Raw genomic sequence first — 18,899 nt, forward strand, 5'->3', positions numbered from 1 at the left:
CAATGTGCTTTTATCTCCTCCAATATAAGTGACTCTTTTAGCTGAGTTAAGCAGGCTTTATCATTTTAAAATCAACTCATCTCTTTCTCTCTCTCTCTGCCCCCCACCTCCTCCTCTCTTTCTCTCAATCACATGTTGTTCGAATAGGCAAATCTCTTTCAGGACTCATGGCCATAGGTTTACTTTATAAAGTTTCTGTCCTTCATCAAATGTCACTGTGTTCTAAACAAATACATTCTCCTATGCACAACACATACACATACACACAAGCACAATTACATTTTGAAAGCCATGCAAACATGTTATGCATTAAGCACATTGTTGATGCAGGATGAAAAATACCCTGGCAGTCAAATCAAGTTAATTGCACAGACAAACACAAGTGCTCTGTGTTCTTTTATGGGGCCATCATTTTGGAACATTTGTGCTTGGATTCACATTTATGTGGTGCCCATAATATGTACAAAATACTGTAGGTTTTATGGAAAGATAAGCTAATCTTTGTTGTTAAGGTTATGCTCCAAATATGAGCTGCTCACTATACTAAACAAACGTATTAGAACGTATTAAACAAATCTCTGCATTAAAGATTTTTTCAAGAATAAAACAGTACAACAGAACCATATGGCATTTAGTAGCAATATCATAAATATCTTTGACTGAAAAAAAAAAGTCAAATAATTTCTTGAATGTCTTGGCCCTTATTTTTTTATTCTTGGTTTTTTTCTTAGTTTAATTTTAAAGGAATATTCTGGGTTCAATACAAGTGAAGCTTCTATTAACAGCATTTGTCGCATAATGTTGATTTCAACTAAAAATAATTTTGACACCTTGTTTAATAATAAAAAAAAAAAGCAAAACCTTGACAATCTCATAGTATGGCATAGTTTTTGGAACGCATGTTTCCCACAGTTGTTTGCTCAGAATGTAATCTGTTGTTGTTTTGAAATGGTAATGTATAAACGTGTCCCCACAGCTCCTCTACGAACTTGTGGCCCTTTGCCTTACTGGATCTCTGCACACACACACACTTAAAGGTGCCATTTTGTCATCACTCATCATGACTTACTCACATGCTCATACCAAGCAGGCATTAAATTCCTTAAGTGATTCACAGATGATAAGAATGACCTTCATCAAGGCTTAAAGGACTTCTATTACCTCATTCTGTCTGCCTCTTGACTGACAGCAAAGAACTCTGTGTATTTTATAGATGTGAAATAATAATTGAAGTGACGTGCAAGCTGTTTATCCTTTCCATTTGAAAGCTCTGACTGCTGAAGTGTGAGCGCACTGACGAAGCTGGTCAGTGCTTTCAAATGTAAAGTAGACAAAGGACAACACAGGAAGTATATAGTTTATTCAAGGACACAGATTAAAGGGGGCCTGGGTAGCTCAGCGAGTATTGACGCTGACTACCACCCCTGGAGTCACGAGTTTGAATCCAGGGCATGCTGAGTGTCTCCAGCCAGGTCTCCTAAGCAACCAATTTGGCCCGGTTGCTAGGGAAGGTAGAGTCACATGTGGTAACCTCCTCGTGGTCGCTATAATGTGTGATTCTCGCTCTCGGTGGGGCACGTGGTGAGTTGTGCGTGGATACCACGGGGAATAGCGTGAAGCCTCCACACGTGCTACGTCTCCGCGGTAAAGCACTCAACAAGCCACGTGATAAGATGCGCGGATTGACGGCCTCAGACGTGGAGGCAACTGAGATTCGTCCTCCGCTACCCGGATTGAGGGGAGTCACTACGCCACCAGGAGGATTTAGAGCATATTGGGGATTGGGCATTCCAAAAAAAACTAAAACAAAAAAAAGGACACAGATTAAAGAGAATAGGTTAGTCAATGGCAGGATATTCAGCTTTAGAATTTGGAGAGGATTCAGTATTGAGCACAATTTAGTTCTATTAAACATCAATCCAAAACAGTTTAAGCTGAGAAAACCTGCTGTTTATATTTTAGGCATATAATGCTGCCAGAGGAGATCTGCTTCAGCTCAAATGCACTCATATACATACACACTTTTATTAAAGGAATAGTTCACCTAAAAATGAAAAATCTTAATCTGTGTTCTGCAGAAAAAAAGACAGTCATACACATCTGGGATGGCATGAGGGTAAGTAAATAATGAGAGAACTTTCATTTTTGGGTGAACTATTCCTTTAAGCCACATAGAAAATAGATCACAATTACAGTATACAAGACAAATAAATTATTTCAAATAAATCTCTTCTCAACAAAAGGCCTGGTTTCAAAAAAGTGATTTTGTGTCCAAAGAAGTTGCACATGATTTCTGCTCTGATAATGAATGACCTCCCTTTGATTTAAAAAATGTCGATCCAAACACACAGCTCTGCTTACAGTAAAACCAAGTGACTCTAATCCACCCCCTTTAATTTAATCGGTGAAACTATTCATGCTCAGTGTGCTTGTGTAAACTGCTAAGTAATATCGTAAATGACTACTGTGTGACCCACAGAAACATCCTTTCTTCTATATAGTAGGCTCCAAAAGCCAGACTATTTTGCTTTCTTTTCCAATTTAATGTAATTTTTTAGTAATAATATTTGTATATCAGCATAAATGCTATATTCAGTGGCATGCTGATATAATTCTCATATCAGCATATAATGACAATTTACTGTTAGTGAGACATTACATAGAGTGAAGCAAGAAAGTAATGATTAAAAAATAGAAATGTTATATCTTTCCCAGCCTGTTTGCTCCCTGTGCTCCATCCCTTGTTGTCAAGGATGGTGTGAGTCTTGTGTCTGAGAACAAGCATTGTTTCATTGGAAACAGGATCAGTGAGTGTTGTTCCCACATACACACTGTTCCTGTTTGGCATTCCATTCTGAGACAAGAGATGGACAAATAAACATGGCCAATCAGCACCTGTACACAGGCCGGACCTGGAGTATTATGCAATGTTTGAGCCCAGAAAAGGTACTTGTTATGGGAAAGCGTTTTACAGCTGGATTCGCCAATCAATGTGCGGCTCTACTACTGTATATTGATATTAATAGTGTAACTACTTGAACTGACAGTATATTAAATCAACAGTGTGTTTTTGTGCCATATATTTATTAAAGCCTGTAAACTGGTCAGGGAACAGTATATTCCTACATGGGCTTAGGTGGAGATCACAGGGCTCCCCCTGCTGCCTGTTACTTCCAGCCAGTATCACCCTGTTACATTATCTTGTGGCCCGTGCACTATGTGTACCTCTTTCAGTACCAACCAAAGCATTGTTGTGTGCGTTATTACTATAAGGTGACCAGATTTTGAAATGAAAAATGGGAACATTTCAAGTTCAGTGTTCAATAGGTCATTGAAACTTCATGTTACTTATTAAAATAGGGGACAAATCGGATTTTATGTATTTTGACCATGGTGAATGTGGTAATGTGCTGAACTATGCACTGTAAGAAATTTAGTTAAACTTAAAAAAAAGAGTAAGTAACCTAGTTATTTACTTTTGAAATAAAATTTGATAATAAAATAAATAAATATCATAATTTCAATAAAAATATCTTGTCAACTAACAGTGGAATTAACTCTCTCTTTTTTTTTTTTTTTTTACATTATATCAGTGTATTGCCATTGTGCCATTAGTTTACTCTAAAACACAGATTCTTATGTTATCTGAAGAAATTAGTAAATCTAAGTTGATCTGTCAAAAATATAAACTTAACAAATCATGGAAATATTTTTTTACAGTGTGGTATGTCATGCTCTATTGAATACTGTAGCCTATGTCTCAATGAAATTCAAATACGGAGGTAAAGTTGATCATTTTTAGTGCTCTTCTGTTTCATCTTCAATGAGTTCATTCTTTTCTATGCTGTACAGATGTCATTGTGGCATAAAAGTGAACTAAACAAACATGTATAAACAATGAGGAGCTATTGCAGCTGACTCCACAGCACAGGGTCCTGCCCTTTGTGCATCTTAATCATTTCATGAAATACAGTGAAGAATGTAAACCTTAAGCATCTAAAACTTTTTATCATGTGACACAAAGATATTCGATATTGTATAATAATGATAATAATAATTATCATAATGCTATTTTACCTAACTGTTTGCGTATCTCATATAGACCTGTTTTTCTTAATTACTACCTTTTATTTTGATCAAGTCTTATGTATTATGGTGCTCCTTTTCACTCGTTTCCCTGCAAAGTGCAAATCTATGCTGTAATGTACTGACTTACTGTACATTTCTTTGCAGGTATTTTATTATTTTAAAAAATCATGTTATTAATGTCATATTCTTATTTTACATTTATTTCGGGTATAAATTAATACAACAAATGAGTAAATATTTGAGAAGGTGCTTCCTTTAGTGTGTAAATATTACTAGTGTGAGAGGGAGGTAGAGGGGGTGGTGGGCCGATAGCGCTGATATACACAACACACACTGATTAAAGATAAAATTATTAATTTTATTTGTTCATCTGCAGGGATTAATTTGACTGCTTTTCACCAGCATGTTGTAGTACATTCAGGAACATGTTACACTGTGCAATACAATCCTGCACCAAATTCAGAACCTGTTAATAAAATACATAACAATGTAACATTATTACATAAATAGCTAGTATGTGCCTTACTTTGAAGCTTATAAAAATGATGATAATTCTCTTCAATTGTCTGGTCCAGTTCTTAATGGCAAAACTGGCCTGACGAAGTAATCAGTAAAGGAAGACAAATGAATTGAAGATGCTATAGTGAGCAGCCCCCTCTGTTGGTCAAAATAAACAGCACATGGTAGGCTTTGCTGCTCGAGCTTTCTTGCAATGTAATATTTCACTATGAATGCTGTCTTGAACGCTCGGGAAAAACAGGGACATTTACGAGAACAGCTCAAGTCGAGGAATGACCGGGAATGTCCCCAGAAAACGGGGATGTCTGGTCACCTTACATTACTAGGTTAAAAAAATGTGCAGATGGCACAGAATTGCAAGCCCAGAAAAAAACAGCGGAGAGAGGTTTTATCTTGCCACTAGTGACAGTTCACATGGCAGCTACACAACATTCCTGTAAGCTTCATCAGGGGGGCACTTGTACCCTTCTCTCATCTCTCATGCCTCATTCTTTCTTTCATTTGTGTGGGTCTATTAAATTAATTTGGTCCTCGTGTCTCCATTCTACAATCATGTACTAACTATAGTATATAATAAACTGTGGGATATGTATTTACGGTATATACTGTATATTATTATTGCACAAAACCCGTTGTCCTTATGAACATACTGTATGTTGCCAGTGCAAGTTACTAGTGTATTGTGTAGGTTTGCATGTAGATTGAAATTTTGTATCTCATTTGAAGCAGAGTTTACACATTTGTATCAGTGTATATCTGTGTGCATTTGTGCAAGTGCAGTGGACTGGATTGACTTGTGTAGTCAGACACAAAGAGGGTCTTTTTGGGGATTAGGTGCAGTATAATCCCTAGGATTAGGGCTATTGAATTACAGCACTGAGGGTGCTTCATTAGTGTTCAGTTTGTGTTGGATGTGGGGGCGGATGGGACAGGGTGTCATGTGTCCTGTTTTTGGGAAGAACAGCACATGCTTACGTTTGTAAAAGCTTGTTCTGCATTGTTGATGTCAACGTCAATGGATGGTTTTTATATACTGTAAATACTAACGCGCTAACTCAAGTGTAACAAGTAGGTCATAAAATCTCAACAGGGCTTCCAATTCGCCAAAATACATTTTTGGTCTAGATTTGTGCTTGTAGCTGTGGGGGTGAATGTGGTGAATATCAGACCAGGGGAAAGTCTAGAATTTATTCTCCATGTGTTCAGTATGGGTTTGTATGTTTCTTTTTTATAGAATGGTAATGTCAATGTTCTTATATATTAAATTATTAAATAAATTGGTTTACCAGTTTGTCCTCTTCTCTTTTGCTGTTCTACTTGCTTTTCTCAACAAATAGGAACATTTGAGAGGAAGTTCTGCATCAGATTGCCATGGTTGTGGTAATGTCTTTTGGGAGGTTGCATAAGATTGGGAAGTCTATTGCACAAGCCAAACACGTAGAGAACTTTCTGTATGTTCTGGCACAATTACACAATCCCCATCCGGCAATTAGCCTTTGCTCAGTATTGCATTTCCCTGGTTTCTTCCCATTTAAACAGCACTTTTTTAGGTTGGCATCTCACTGTTAAAATGCCAAACTAGTTGGGTGTACAAGTAGGTAGGTAAGTATTCTGTGACTGTTATGTGTGCCTATGCAAACATTTACTCTGGATTCATTAAGTGTAGACGTTTGCATTTGTTTTGTGCCTAAATAGAATCAAATTTTAATAGAATTTTCCCACAAGAATTCCTGGTACAGTATTTTTACCTTTTAATTTTATTCTAAACCACATATGACTTAAATAGCACTAATAATACCCAAGCAGCCTTAAGTTTTTTAAAGGAAAAATTCTGTCATCATTTAATCACAAAATGAGATGCTAGGCAAATGTTAGTCTCAGTCACCATTCATTTTCATTGACCCCATTTTCACCTGGTATTAAGATGCGTTTTTGGTGATCCGATCACGTGTGATCATTACTAAATTCAGATCTAAATGGGGTCTAAAACGTTTTGTGATCAGATCACAAAAACCACAAATGAATGTGGTCGAAATGCATATGACCACATCGCATTTGAGGTGTAAACGCTAATCCGTTCTGTATGCGTCCTGGCAGCAACGAAGCTCCACCCTCACCTGTCAATCAACCACTGCGCTAAAACAAGTGTTTAAACTTTGTTGGTTACAAGCGGCTTTAAAAGGAAATAACTATCTGATTGGAAATTTTTATTTTTAGTCATTAGTAATGTGACTTTTCCAATGATGTAATCAGTAAATTAATTTGATTACAATTTTAAAGTAGTATTTATTACTATTTTGTAGTGTTTTACTTTTTAAAAGTAACTTACCCAACACTGATGGTGACTGAAGCCCTGTACACACATACAGCTAATTTATCTCTTAGTCGCTAGTGGGTGTTTCTACTACTGTCACTCTAACTTTATTGGTGGACTGCACGTCTGTCCATGTCTTTTGAAAATCTGATCACAGATGAGGCATTTTGACAGTGAAACTAAGATATCACTCTAATTTGACAAGGATTCAGTTTTCTTTTCCCTAAAAATGCATATTCTACAGGGGAGATTGTTTTTATATAACCTGCAGCAGTGCTCAATGCATCATATCATTAGTAAGATGAATCTGTCAATGTACAAATCAAATTGACTCAGACTGCCGTCAGTTTCTTTTCCATGCATCGTTTTTATTATATCCATGCATGTGATTACAGACGAATCATATAGAACAGTGAAATCGCTGACAGAAACTTCTCCTCTGTCTTGCCTTCACTCGACTCCATTATCTCGAAGGAGACGTTAACGTGAGCTCCACTGACACCCTCTTCACTCCTATTGGTTGTCGCTCCCAAAAGTTGCTCCTCATTTGCATAAAGTTAACGTTTTCTCAACTTTGTAATGTCACTCACCACACCCACGTGTAGATGTCAGAGGTTGCTGTCGCTCGTGTCGTCAGAAGTCGCCAGCTCTCATTGAAAATGAATGAGAAGATGTTGCTGCATGTGTGTACAGGGCTTGAGGCTGTCATTCTGCCTAACATCTCTGTTCTATGGAAAAAAGACAGTCATACGGGTTTGGAACAACATGATGGTGAGTAAATGATAACAGAATTTTCATTTTTGGGTGAACTAAGCCTTTAAATATGTGTGTGTACATACATGTGTGTGTAGCAGGCACAATGTCTTTTTTTGTTTTTTTTTTCCTAGCATTGTGTATCTTTGGCAGCAACCCGCACTGGCAGCCTGCTGGTTTTGGGCCCTGATTCAAACCCGCAGCCAGCAGATCAATGGGCATATCCAACATAAACATCCCCGCCTCAATTCCATATCATCCCCTCAAGCCAAAGGAGAAATAAGATAAACACACGTGTGTCAACATGGTGGGACCATAAAAAGAGGATCGTATGAGAGTGAGCTCATAAATGGTCAGTTACTGGTCAACTTGGTAAAGCTTTAAGATCTGACTTTTTTATGATGCCAGTAGAGTGTTGCGTAAAGGCTGCAGTTTTTATTGCATCGGAGCACCTCATCTGTTATCATTTTGATGTTCACCAGACATTTTAATCTAATATGAATGAAACTTGTCTTAATATGTATTTAGGTTTGTCTCATATTAATAAGTCAATGGTGGTATGTTTGTAGCTTTCGTGATATTGCATTTTAATTTTAATTCATCAATAAATTAATAATATTTGTTAAATTCTTTAAATTATCAAATATTGTTATTTTTATGTATCTGTGTTGTGTTTTCTTATTTTCTTTCCCCATGCAATATGTGTTGTCAATAGTTTTCATGGGATTTTAGATCATGCTGATTTTTCCTGATATGTTGCGCCCTCTTTTGGACAAAATCGAAACTTCATTCTTTTTCTTATGTGGGGGTGCTTTGAGATAGGTGAGAGTGTGGGAGAGTAAGCCACCCTTGTAATCACTCAAGCCCTTGGCAGCATTGCTTTGAACTACCATTTTCATAGAGATCAGGATTTTTATTAATGTTGGACTAATGGACCAAAGTCCATAGGAAATTGGTTGCTAATTGGATTTTAGAAAAGTCTCTTTTTTTTTCTTCCCTTTAATGATTGAAAAGTGTCAGGTGTTTCATGGAAGAGAATGGAATGTCTTTAAGGAATTAAGAAAAGAGCCTGACCTAGCCATTAAAGAGATCACAGGGTTTTGTGTGTGTGTGTGTGTGTGTGTGTGTGTGTGTGTGTGTGTGTGTGTGTGTTTTATTATTATTTATTTATTTTAGCTTGAGCCACATCCATTCAAATGTGGAAAAGCATCAGTTGTTCTTATTTTTGCATTGTATTTTTGCAAATTTACTTCGGAAGGACTTATGTGGGGAAAAAAGTATATTTTTGAAAATACGTTAATTAAGCAGATTAGTTTAGTTGAATGCTTGAAACTAAAGAAGACTAGGAAGATATCTAAGATTTAAATCTGGGAATAGTGACAGGTAATAATATCAGTACATCTTGTGTACAGGAGATAAAAACCCAGATAAAAGTGTTCTTTTGATTGCTAATAGTCAGAAGAATGCTTTTATACCATGTATTTGGATTGTCGAAGAAAGAAACATTAAATCAAGTCTCGAACAAGTCTTTCCTATCCAGTAAGGCTGTGGATCAGTGTTTCCTAATTTTGTCTTTCAGAATTATCATCATCGTTAAAAAATAAAATAAAAATGCTGTGGTGACATCCAGTGTCAAACATCTTTCTTCAAAAACACACCAACACATTTACATTAACACAGAACTGTGAATTAATGACAAACTATTCCCTTTCCCCCTCCTGCCAAATGCCTTAAACTTAACATCTCAATCAAACAAAATGGCATTATTGTTTTGTGGTCTGACGGATGGCCAACTCAAAGCTTCTCACCAGGATATATTCATGAACTGGTCTACCATGCATGGTCCTCTGTTTTTGGCTCCTCTTTTGCACAGTTTTCCTTTTTTTTACTACTCCATTATGCCTACACACAAAAATCTGCTGACGCTCATCCTTTACTAACTAGGCATAAAGTCTTGCTTTACAGGCAGACATTTCATTGACTCCAAAAATGTACCACCAACCCAATTATGTCATTTAATATTTTCAACAGTGACCTTTCACAGATTTAATTGCCTTTTACAGCTGGCTGACTTCATTTTCTGTGCACAAGTGGTGTTTTAGAAGAGACATGTTGTCTCAACATCTGTTGCCTGCCATTAGGTGGTGGTATAAGGGAACAAGAACACAGGCGACAGAGCTTAGCGTTGGACCTGTGTCTGTGTCCATGCAGTCCAGAGATCCTGAATACATTGAATGGCTGATAACCAACACTGTCTTAATAACTGACATAAATTAAGCTACTTTTCATTTCTAATTTATTTGATATCTACTTCATTGAAGATACTGGATAATAATGTGCAGAATTAAAATGTAGATTTTTTGGGAGATAGGCCTATCTATACTGGGTTTTATTTTAGGTTATTGCTAGGTCTGATCATTTAGGTTATTGATTATTTTTCTGTTATTTATTGTTTATGATATTTTACAGTGTATTTTATTGAGTTGGATGGGTTACTTGGGTAATAGGCACAGTTTCTTTTATTTTCTCCCAAAACACAAAATTTCAACAAAAACTACAGCACTTTCCTTAACACCTGTTTGTGGCATGCAATGTCTAAAGGTTAATTCTGAGGTCATTTGATGTAATATTTTATAAGGTTTAAAATGTTGCAAATTTATGTTGAAAATCCATGAAATTATCACATTCATTTTGAGACAAATTACTTATTTGTCATGTTCAGTTTTGTTCAAGGTGATTAAATCACAGGTTTTTCAATAACTGTTCAATAAATGAAAAGAGAGAATTTGGGGTAAAAAGCCCCCATGAAACATAATAGATTTGTTATGAAGAATGTTCAAAGTGGGCTCACATTGACTGATCCATTAACAATGGAGATTTGTTTGTTAATAGAATAGGTTACTTCAGATGTTATGAAATACTAAATCTGACAGAAACAAGAAATAAGAGGATTTTTTTTTTTTTTTTTTTTTTAAGTGATCATTTTGAATAAACAATCTTTAGTTGTTACACAAAAAAGCATCTTGCTGTCTCAAAAGTATTATAACAATGTTCTTAATTTAAACGGTGTTGCGTTGGGTGTAAATACAGTTTTAACAGTAGCCTATTTTTAATATCCTTTTTTTTTTATTTTTTTTATTTTTTATTTTTTATTGGATAAGGTTTCATGTTTCCTATTATCCAACTCATAGGTCTGTCACAATGCACAGGACACCCTCAACCCCAAAAAGAGCTTCAGACCAATCAGAGCGCAACGGTTTAATACAGCGAATTCGCCTGAGGTGCTTGTTGTCTCGCGCCTGGTGAAACGAATTTAGAAGATCAGCAGTTAGAAAGGCGACAGTTTGCTGAGAAACTTCAGAGGAGGAGGACGCGAGCGAGAGAGGGGTCACGCGCGCAGGCTTAAACAACTCGCAAGCATCCTCGCACAAACAACGGTTTTCTCCCCTTTTTTGTCTGTTGAAAGACTTTACTTTTTACATTAGTGTCTGTTTCGAAACCATGTCTTGCCAATTCCCTTCAGTTAGTCGCTAAATTTTGTATATCTTTTTCTTTTTTTTTTTTTTTTTTTCCAGCTGTTTTGCTGAGGAACAGAGGTTCCTCTGAACTGGGAGACCTCAAGATGGACTTGAGACTTTTGCCGTTTTTGCTTGGTCAGGTATTAGTCTTTGTCGTTTTGTCAGCAGCCCAGGACACAAAAGAAAACATCCCAGAGGGAGCGTCGACCTTGGCGTTTGTTTTTGATGTCACCGGCTCCATGTACGATGATTTGGTGCAAGTGATTGAAGGAGCGTCGAAGATTTTGGAGACTTCGCTCAGCAGACCCAAGAGACCACTGCACAACTTTGCCCTGGTTCCCTTTCATGACCCAGGTACAAAATAACCATAAACATGACTTTTCAGTATGTCTTATTAATTTCTGTTATTCCATATCGTACTTAAAATGAGAATTAATTAAATTACTCTGTATCAGCCTTTATGTTTATTCACATTTATGTTCTTACAGAACTGAATTTCACTTCACTCAGTATCCTTGTAGAATTTGAGTAAAATGCCTGTTTCTGTTTTGCATGTTTGAATACTTCTGACTAGTTTTTACAGTAGAATAGAAACTTTGTGCTTAGTTTTCACAAGAACACTCCTCCTATCTGCGTTCTTGTGAATTACATAGCAACACTGATGCTGAACAGACCTGATGAATGAATGCAGCTAATCTAAATTCTTGTTGCCAAAAACACGACAAATCTGGTAGTTTGCTGAGAGCTGCTTGTTATTAATGCTGAAGCGCCTCGCACCTACGGGCGGTATCAAAGCATTGTTTGTAGCTCCCAGATGTTCTGTGTGGTGAGTTCACTGTCATTATCATTCCCTCTATTCAGGTGGAACAACCTTGGAAGCAAGCATTTGACTGCCTGCTCCTGCAGTCTTTTTTCCAAGCACCATTGTGTGACTGTATAGGAGGATAATGTTACTCTAATAGCTCTAATAATCAGGTATTTTCAAAGTAGATAAGTGTGAGTTAAAAATCATTAAGTTAGAAACATATACACACATACTGGACTCTTTTGTCTAAAGGAAGCCCACACGTTCAGAAGTCCCTAAATGATTGATCAAAAACAGACTCTTTGGTCAGTGGCACTCTCATCTCCAAACTTTATTTTTTTATTTTTTGAGAGCTGAACATGAAGGAGTCTCTATCATGTGAAAAGAGAAGATGTATGTGTTTGACTCTGTAATTAGTTGGTGCAAATACGAGTACAAGTTTACTCAGCCTTTTTAATCTTAACAAAGCCCAATGAAAACTTGTGGAGTATGAGGTGAGAAATGACATTTAAAGTGTAAACGTGAAGAGCAAGCAACAACTTGTTGTAAATATGGCAGTAAGGACAAAAAACGATGTATCTAGAATCTCCACAAGCCTACAAAGAATGAGCAAGAGAGTCTCAAAAGAAAGTATTGTTTCAAGAGATGTAAAGCCTCCCCCTTCTTCATTCCCAACCTGAATCTGACCTAGAGTGTCCAAACACAGCGTGCCAAATACATTTTCCATCCACTCCTTGGGGCGCTGTGGAATTTCTTTCAAGATGCACGCTGTATCTGGTTATTGCTTCAGAATGCGCTGTCCACTGTAACTAAACCGAAAGATTTGCAACACAAAAGAAGACTCTTTGAAAGTGAGAGAGAGAGACTGAGAGCGAGAGAGTATGCCTCTTCCTTTGCAAAAACGGTAAATCAGTATTCCAGATGTGTGCAATCATGTACTGAAATCAGGCTGTTGCCTATTTGTTTGCATTATTGCAGATCGTTTTACAAAGCCTCACAGATGGGGAGATGCTGCCAAACAAGTGGAATACACATTATTTAGACAACACATAACATGAACAGCTTGTTTGTCAAGAAATTGTCAATCTGCAAGGAGCTTTCTGGAAAGTGTCCATTCGTTTTATTACACAAATCAAAAAAACAACATTACTCCCAGGACAGGAGGAACTGGATGGAGCTCAATTTGTTGACATTTAGGGATCTATGTATAGGCATTAGTTTTAATTCATTTTAGTCATTTGCCACATATGGCTTCTGCAGCTTCAGTTGTGAATTAAGGTATGCATACCCACCAATTTATTTCATTTTTTTTTAACATGCAGAAGAATGCCTTGTTTAGTCTTCTATGTTTTAGTCAGAAGTTTGGGTCCATTTGTTTGTTTGTTTACCTATCCAACCAAGACAAATGCTGAGGAAGGAGAGCTCTAATTGGAGAATTTGATGAGTTTGTCAGTTCTTGCAAGAATATCTTTAATTAAGGTATGGGTGAAAAAACATGCTTATAGAGTAAAAGGATTAATCCCCTGGTAACTGTCTGGCTTTGACCTGGAAAAGGTAATAGAAAGTTCTTTGGGCACTAAAGAAGGGTTAATAGCTAGAGGAGACTTCAATGAGTTTCAGATGTCCAGAGAGCTTTTAAAGAGCAACTGGCTCATTGATAAGTGTGTGGCCACAGGCTCTCTGTGCTACTGCTTTCGTGAGAGTCCAATGATGTGCTTCCCACATACACATACATGTATATAAATGCACACAGACAGATGCCAGTAAATGTTACTCCCTGTAATCCAGTTCCTGAACTTACATGTGTTTATATCTTTGTGTTTATGTATGTACATGCATGTGTGTGATTTTGTGCTTACATATGATTGTCAGGGACTTAATACTGAGTGGGGATACTGACATCTGTCTCTGGTAAGCCACTGCACATTTAGCATGTTAATTTGTCATTGTAACACTTGCAGTATATGTCTTTAAATACCATAGATTCATAGGTTGAAGAAATACCGGTAGTTCACACATTATTTCATTCCAAACCTGTAGGCTGTTAATTTTTTTAAAAAACACCAAAATACAATTTTTAATGATCTTTATGCAGCTCTATTCCACACAACAACAGTTAATAGTGACCACATGCTGTCAAGCTTAAAAATGAAAAAGTATAGAAGCAAGTACTGGATTCTGGGCAGGCTTTATGGAGATGGCGAGTCTCACATCAGAGACTAAATATTTTTTCATATTGTCACATGTAGTCACACCAAGAATATTTATTCTGTTCTTACCTGTGATCCTAAAACTGTCAGGACTGGCAGTGAAAAATTATATTAATTTTATAACGGACAATTTGCAGAATGATCAAATGGGATTCTTATTGGACCATTATTCCAGGGGACTGGCTGAATTTCCCAGGTACCTGAAGATCCTGATGGTGGCTGGGTGGTTATGAATATCGCTCACTGTGGTGGAGAGAAGGGGCTTTATTTTGTTTTGGAAGTTAATGATAGCTTTAATTTCCAAAGCAAATAGACCAAGCGCTTTTGTCTTTCTCTTGTGGATGAAAAAAGTGTACTTATTTTGGTGTGAGCTCTGAAGCCTGATCTCATGAAAATTATATGACTGGTGATATTTTTGCTAAATGATATTATGTGGTTCCTACATGTATCGCAGCAGTTCTGGGGTGAAATGTCCACTTTGTGGCACTAAAGGCATGTTAAAATGTCTCCCAAAAAGAGGAGGATTTGAAGGTAAATGCTCTGTTGAGTTGTAAATCAACAAAACCTACTTCCCTACCCTAAACCCTGAACCTAACTGATAACATCATAAAAAGCAAATGTGAGATGAAAAACAGATGATTTGTTAAAGGAATAGTTCACCCAAAAATGAAAATTCTTTCATCATTTACTCTCATGCCATCCCAGATGTGTATGACTTTCTTTCTTCTGCTGAACCTAAATTAAGATTTTTAGAAGAATATCTCAGTTCCGTAGCTCCATACAATGCATGTGGATGGTGATCAGCACCTTAAAGCTTCAAAAAGCTCAGACACTCCAGTGGTTAATGTCTTCTAAAGTGATACAATCACTTTAGGTGAGAAACAGATCAATGTTTAAGTCCTTTTCATTATAATTGTTTACTTATGGTCTCTCTCTCGCTTGACGTAAGCACGTTGGCATGTTCACACGAGAACTGACATGAAGCACCGGAAGTGCAGCTCAATTTGTTGACAAGAAAATACAGTTCACAAGCTTCAATGGTTTGCTTTCATTTGAGCATGCCAACTCGCTTATGTCACATGAGAGACTGCGTGAACTCGGTCCTCTCATGAACGCGCATTGGAGGGCGACCAGAAGAAGACAATTATAGTGAAAAGGACTAAAATATTTATCTGTTTCTCACCCAAAGTGATTGTATCGCTTTAGAAGACATTAATTTAACCACTGGAGTTGTATGGATTACTTTTACTATGACTGTCTGTGCTTTTTGGAGCTTTAAAGTGCTGATCACCATTCACTTGTATTGTATGGACCAACAGAGCTGAGATATTCTTCAAAAAATCTTCGTTTGTGTTCTGCTGAAGAAACAAAGTCATACACACCTGGGATGGCATGAGGGTGAATAAATGATGAGAGAATTTTCATTTTTGGGTGAACTATCCCTACATACTGTACATAAAACCTACCTCAATACCCTAAACATTAAACCTAAACTTAACCGACAGTGACATAAAAAGGAAATGTAATATAAAAAACACAATTGCTGAAGCAACCACATAATTTTGTGGTACTTCTTTGAAACTTTCGGCAGTTTTGGTACTTCTATGACACCTTAGTATCGCAAGTGCAACGCTCTATCAGTTGAGCTACCAATTTGATTGCATTGGAACAAGCTTTTAAATGTAGTTGGTTGTGTAATGCAAACATTAAAATTGATCACCTTACAAGTCATGTGCTATAGTAAAAGTGTTTTGATGTCATAAGATAGCATTAAGAGTAAGAGGGTGAAAGGTAAGTGTTTATGAACAGATAATCTGTCATGTTACTTGTAATTTGTGTGAAAGGGAATAAAAGTCTTTGTTGTAACGCCTCTAGTTTTCAATTCACCAGCAAACTGCCGTGATGTACAACAAGCCACGTGAAAAAAATATTTTTTTCGAAACTGTAGGTATAGTTACATGATTCTATGAGGCCAAGTTGCAGCTTTGACTCTCTGTCTTCTCTTTCATGCACACACACAGACACACACACACACACGTTGGTGCGGCTATCCTTATGAAGACTCTCCATTGACATAATGATTTTTATACTGTACGATATAACTATAGATTCTATCCCCTAAACCTAACCCTCACAAAAAACTTTCTGCATTTTTACATTTTCAAAAAAACATCATTTAGTATGTTTTTTTTTAAGCGATCTGAATTATGGGGACACTTGAAATGTCCTCATAAACCACATTTATAGCATAATACCCTTGTAATTACCAGTTTGTAACCTAAAAAAATTTCCTTGTAAACCACCTAAACCTACAAACACACACACACACACACACACACACACACACACACACACACACACACACAAGCGATCCTTCAACTCTACATCCAGTTATGATTTCAAATAGTGTATAGCTGACAGCCAGCTTTGTGAATGAACATCGGACTGACATGCTTAACACCAGTTGATGCCTTTGGAGCTGTAATAACCTCAACATTCTTAATGAGCATTCTTTTCTTAAGTTTGTCATCTTAGGTTTTCATCTATCTGCTATCATCTATCTGGCCACATCTGCTCCCTATAGTTAAACATGTTACTAAAGCTTTCAAAATTGGGTAGGAGGAACACCTTGGAGCTTAGATGCTTTTAACGCTAAACATTTTCAAAGCTCATTCCACAACTAAACATCTCTTTGACTCTTTAGGTGCTAACTCTTAGAGTCTACATTCATCTTAGAATAACCCTAGATTACAAGGGTATTGGCGTGAACACCGTCCGTAATGATGCCATTAGGGAGGAATTTGTGGCATTGGGTAGGGTGGGTTAAATAGGGTTTCAGAGTATGGTGTAATTCTCCTGCCTCATCTCTTTAATAATAAGGAGAGAATAAGATAACACTCTCTAATTTAAGAACAGTGTGTGTGCTGATTCTAGTGCCTCAGTTATTACACAAGAAACCATTTTTAAAAGTGCTTCTGTACCCAGTAGTTACTGTAAAGCAACAAGTGTACCGTTGATTCTCAGCTATTCAAACCATCTTAAATTTATAAGGAGACTCATGAAATTCTATTTTATAGGTTAGCAAAGAGCTCCTCTTTTATACATATTATATATAACATTCATATTTACATTTATGCATTTAGCAGACATTTTTATCCAAAGCCACTTATAATGCAGGTATACAGTTTTGTGTTCCCTGGGAATCGAACCCAGGACCTTGGGGTTGAGCAGAGCCAACTATTTATTTTTCTAGCAGGGCTCTTCACAGATTCAATACAAGTTCTATTGGAAACTATAAATATCATGAGCAATTTACTGCAGTTGTTGGGATTCCATCTAGATTGTGACCACACATTTGGCAGCTGATTGCGCTTCTGAACAGTAGGACTTGTGTTGGCCTTGACAACTTCTTCCTCTTAGTTTAAAAAAAAAAAAAAGGATGACATGATTTGCATTTGGTCTGTTTCTACTATGTTTGATGATTTGAGTCCATACTTGTCTATTCAAAATGAAACTTTTTTCGAGCAAGCATGAAAAATGCATGTGAAATGTGTACATTTTTGTTTGAAATGAAACATGCTGCACATGACATGTTCCACACTTCCTCTCTTTTATCTTAAGAGCTAACTTTTACTGCATTTGAGACACAATGAGTAGGTTTCACTAGACAGCTGGAGTGCTTTTTTTAAAAAAAATTTCACTTAAGGTAGTAAAAATGAGACATTCTTGTTTTTACATATCTAATTTTCTTAGAAAAACATTCAGAAAGATCAGGATTAGCAAGAGATATTCTTGATAATTTTGTCTCCTTTTCAAGGATTTGTTTAGCTTTCATTTCAATTTTTTTATTTCTCCCAACTCATGACCCCTGATTTGCATTACTTTCTTAATCGGTCTATTCACATCTCTCTTCATCACTTTCTGTCTCCCTGTTTTTCTCCTGGGTGAGTCGCTGTCTTACTGCTGAAACATTTCCTGAATGGCTGAAAAAATGCCACTCAGCTCCCAGTTGGCATGTCAGCATCTGCTGTGTGTGTGTGTGTGTGTGTATGTGTGTGTTATGATCTCTGGCCTGATCTCTGGCTTTAAGAAGTCCAAGCGATGGAGACCTTCAGACCCTCAGTTCAGGCTTTATCTTTAGTCCATTGTCCACCTTGTTGAAAGTTTTGTGGTGTGTGCATGAGAGAAGTCTGAGAAAATGGATGGTTAGACAGATCCCTCTCTTGGTTAGTGGTTTTGAGTGAGTGTAGCATGTGTGTGGTCGATAATTTGGTTGATGGTTTAGGACTTTGTCTATACGGCATTTGACACATTGAGGCAAATATACTTGACATCAAAGCAACAGTTGCCATTGCTGAAGAAGTTTGTACACTTTACATCATGTATAAGCACTGGCCAACATGCTCACAGTGACCTCATAGAAGCTCTATAGGCCCAGGTTCTGAAATACAACTGATGTTTCTGGTTTCTAAATGATTGTATTTTAAGGGTAATGGAAGCCATATGTTATGTGGTTGTAGATGCCTTTGCATATTGAGTACCTAAGATGAGCTGCTTTGATTTATGAGGCATTACTCAAGTAAGACGAATTTTAGGGATTTAAAGGATTAACTGTTTTGAATGTGATCCAGATCCTAACTTTTCTTTTTTATACGTTAATGCATAATCAAAGAAAACTGTGTGAAAAGTTG

General features: G+C 36.9%; 1 protein-coding gene across 1 annotated transcript in view; it reads left to right on the forward strand.

Annotated features, from left to right (window-relative positions):
- The first annotated feature begins 10,965 nt into the window (after window positions 1-10,965).
- Window positions 10,966-18,899, forward strand: part of LOC127416380 (hemicentin-1-like) — a 150,268-nt gene continuing 142,334 nt past the window's right edge. The window contains exon 1 of the mRNA XM_051655706.1: window positions 10,966-11,547. Coding sequence (XP_051511666.1) covers window positions 11,298-11,547 — 250 coding nt within the window. The 5' untranslated portion in view covers window positions 10,966-11,297. The remainder of the gene's footprint in view (window positions 11,548-18,899) is intronic.

Source organism: Myxocyprinus asiaticus, chromosome 25, assembly GCF_019703515.2.
Source record: "Myxocyprinus asiaticus isolate MX2 ecotype Aquarium Trade chromosome 25, UBuf_Myxa_2, whole genome shotgun sequence".
NCBI lineage: Eukaryota > Metazoa > Chordata > Actinopteri > Cypriniformes > Catostomidae > Myxocyprinus > Myxocyprinus asiaticus.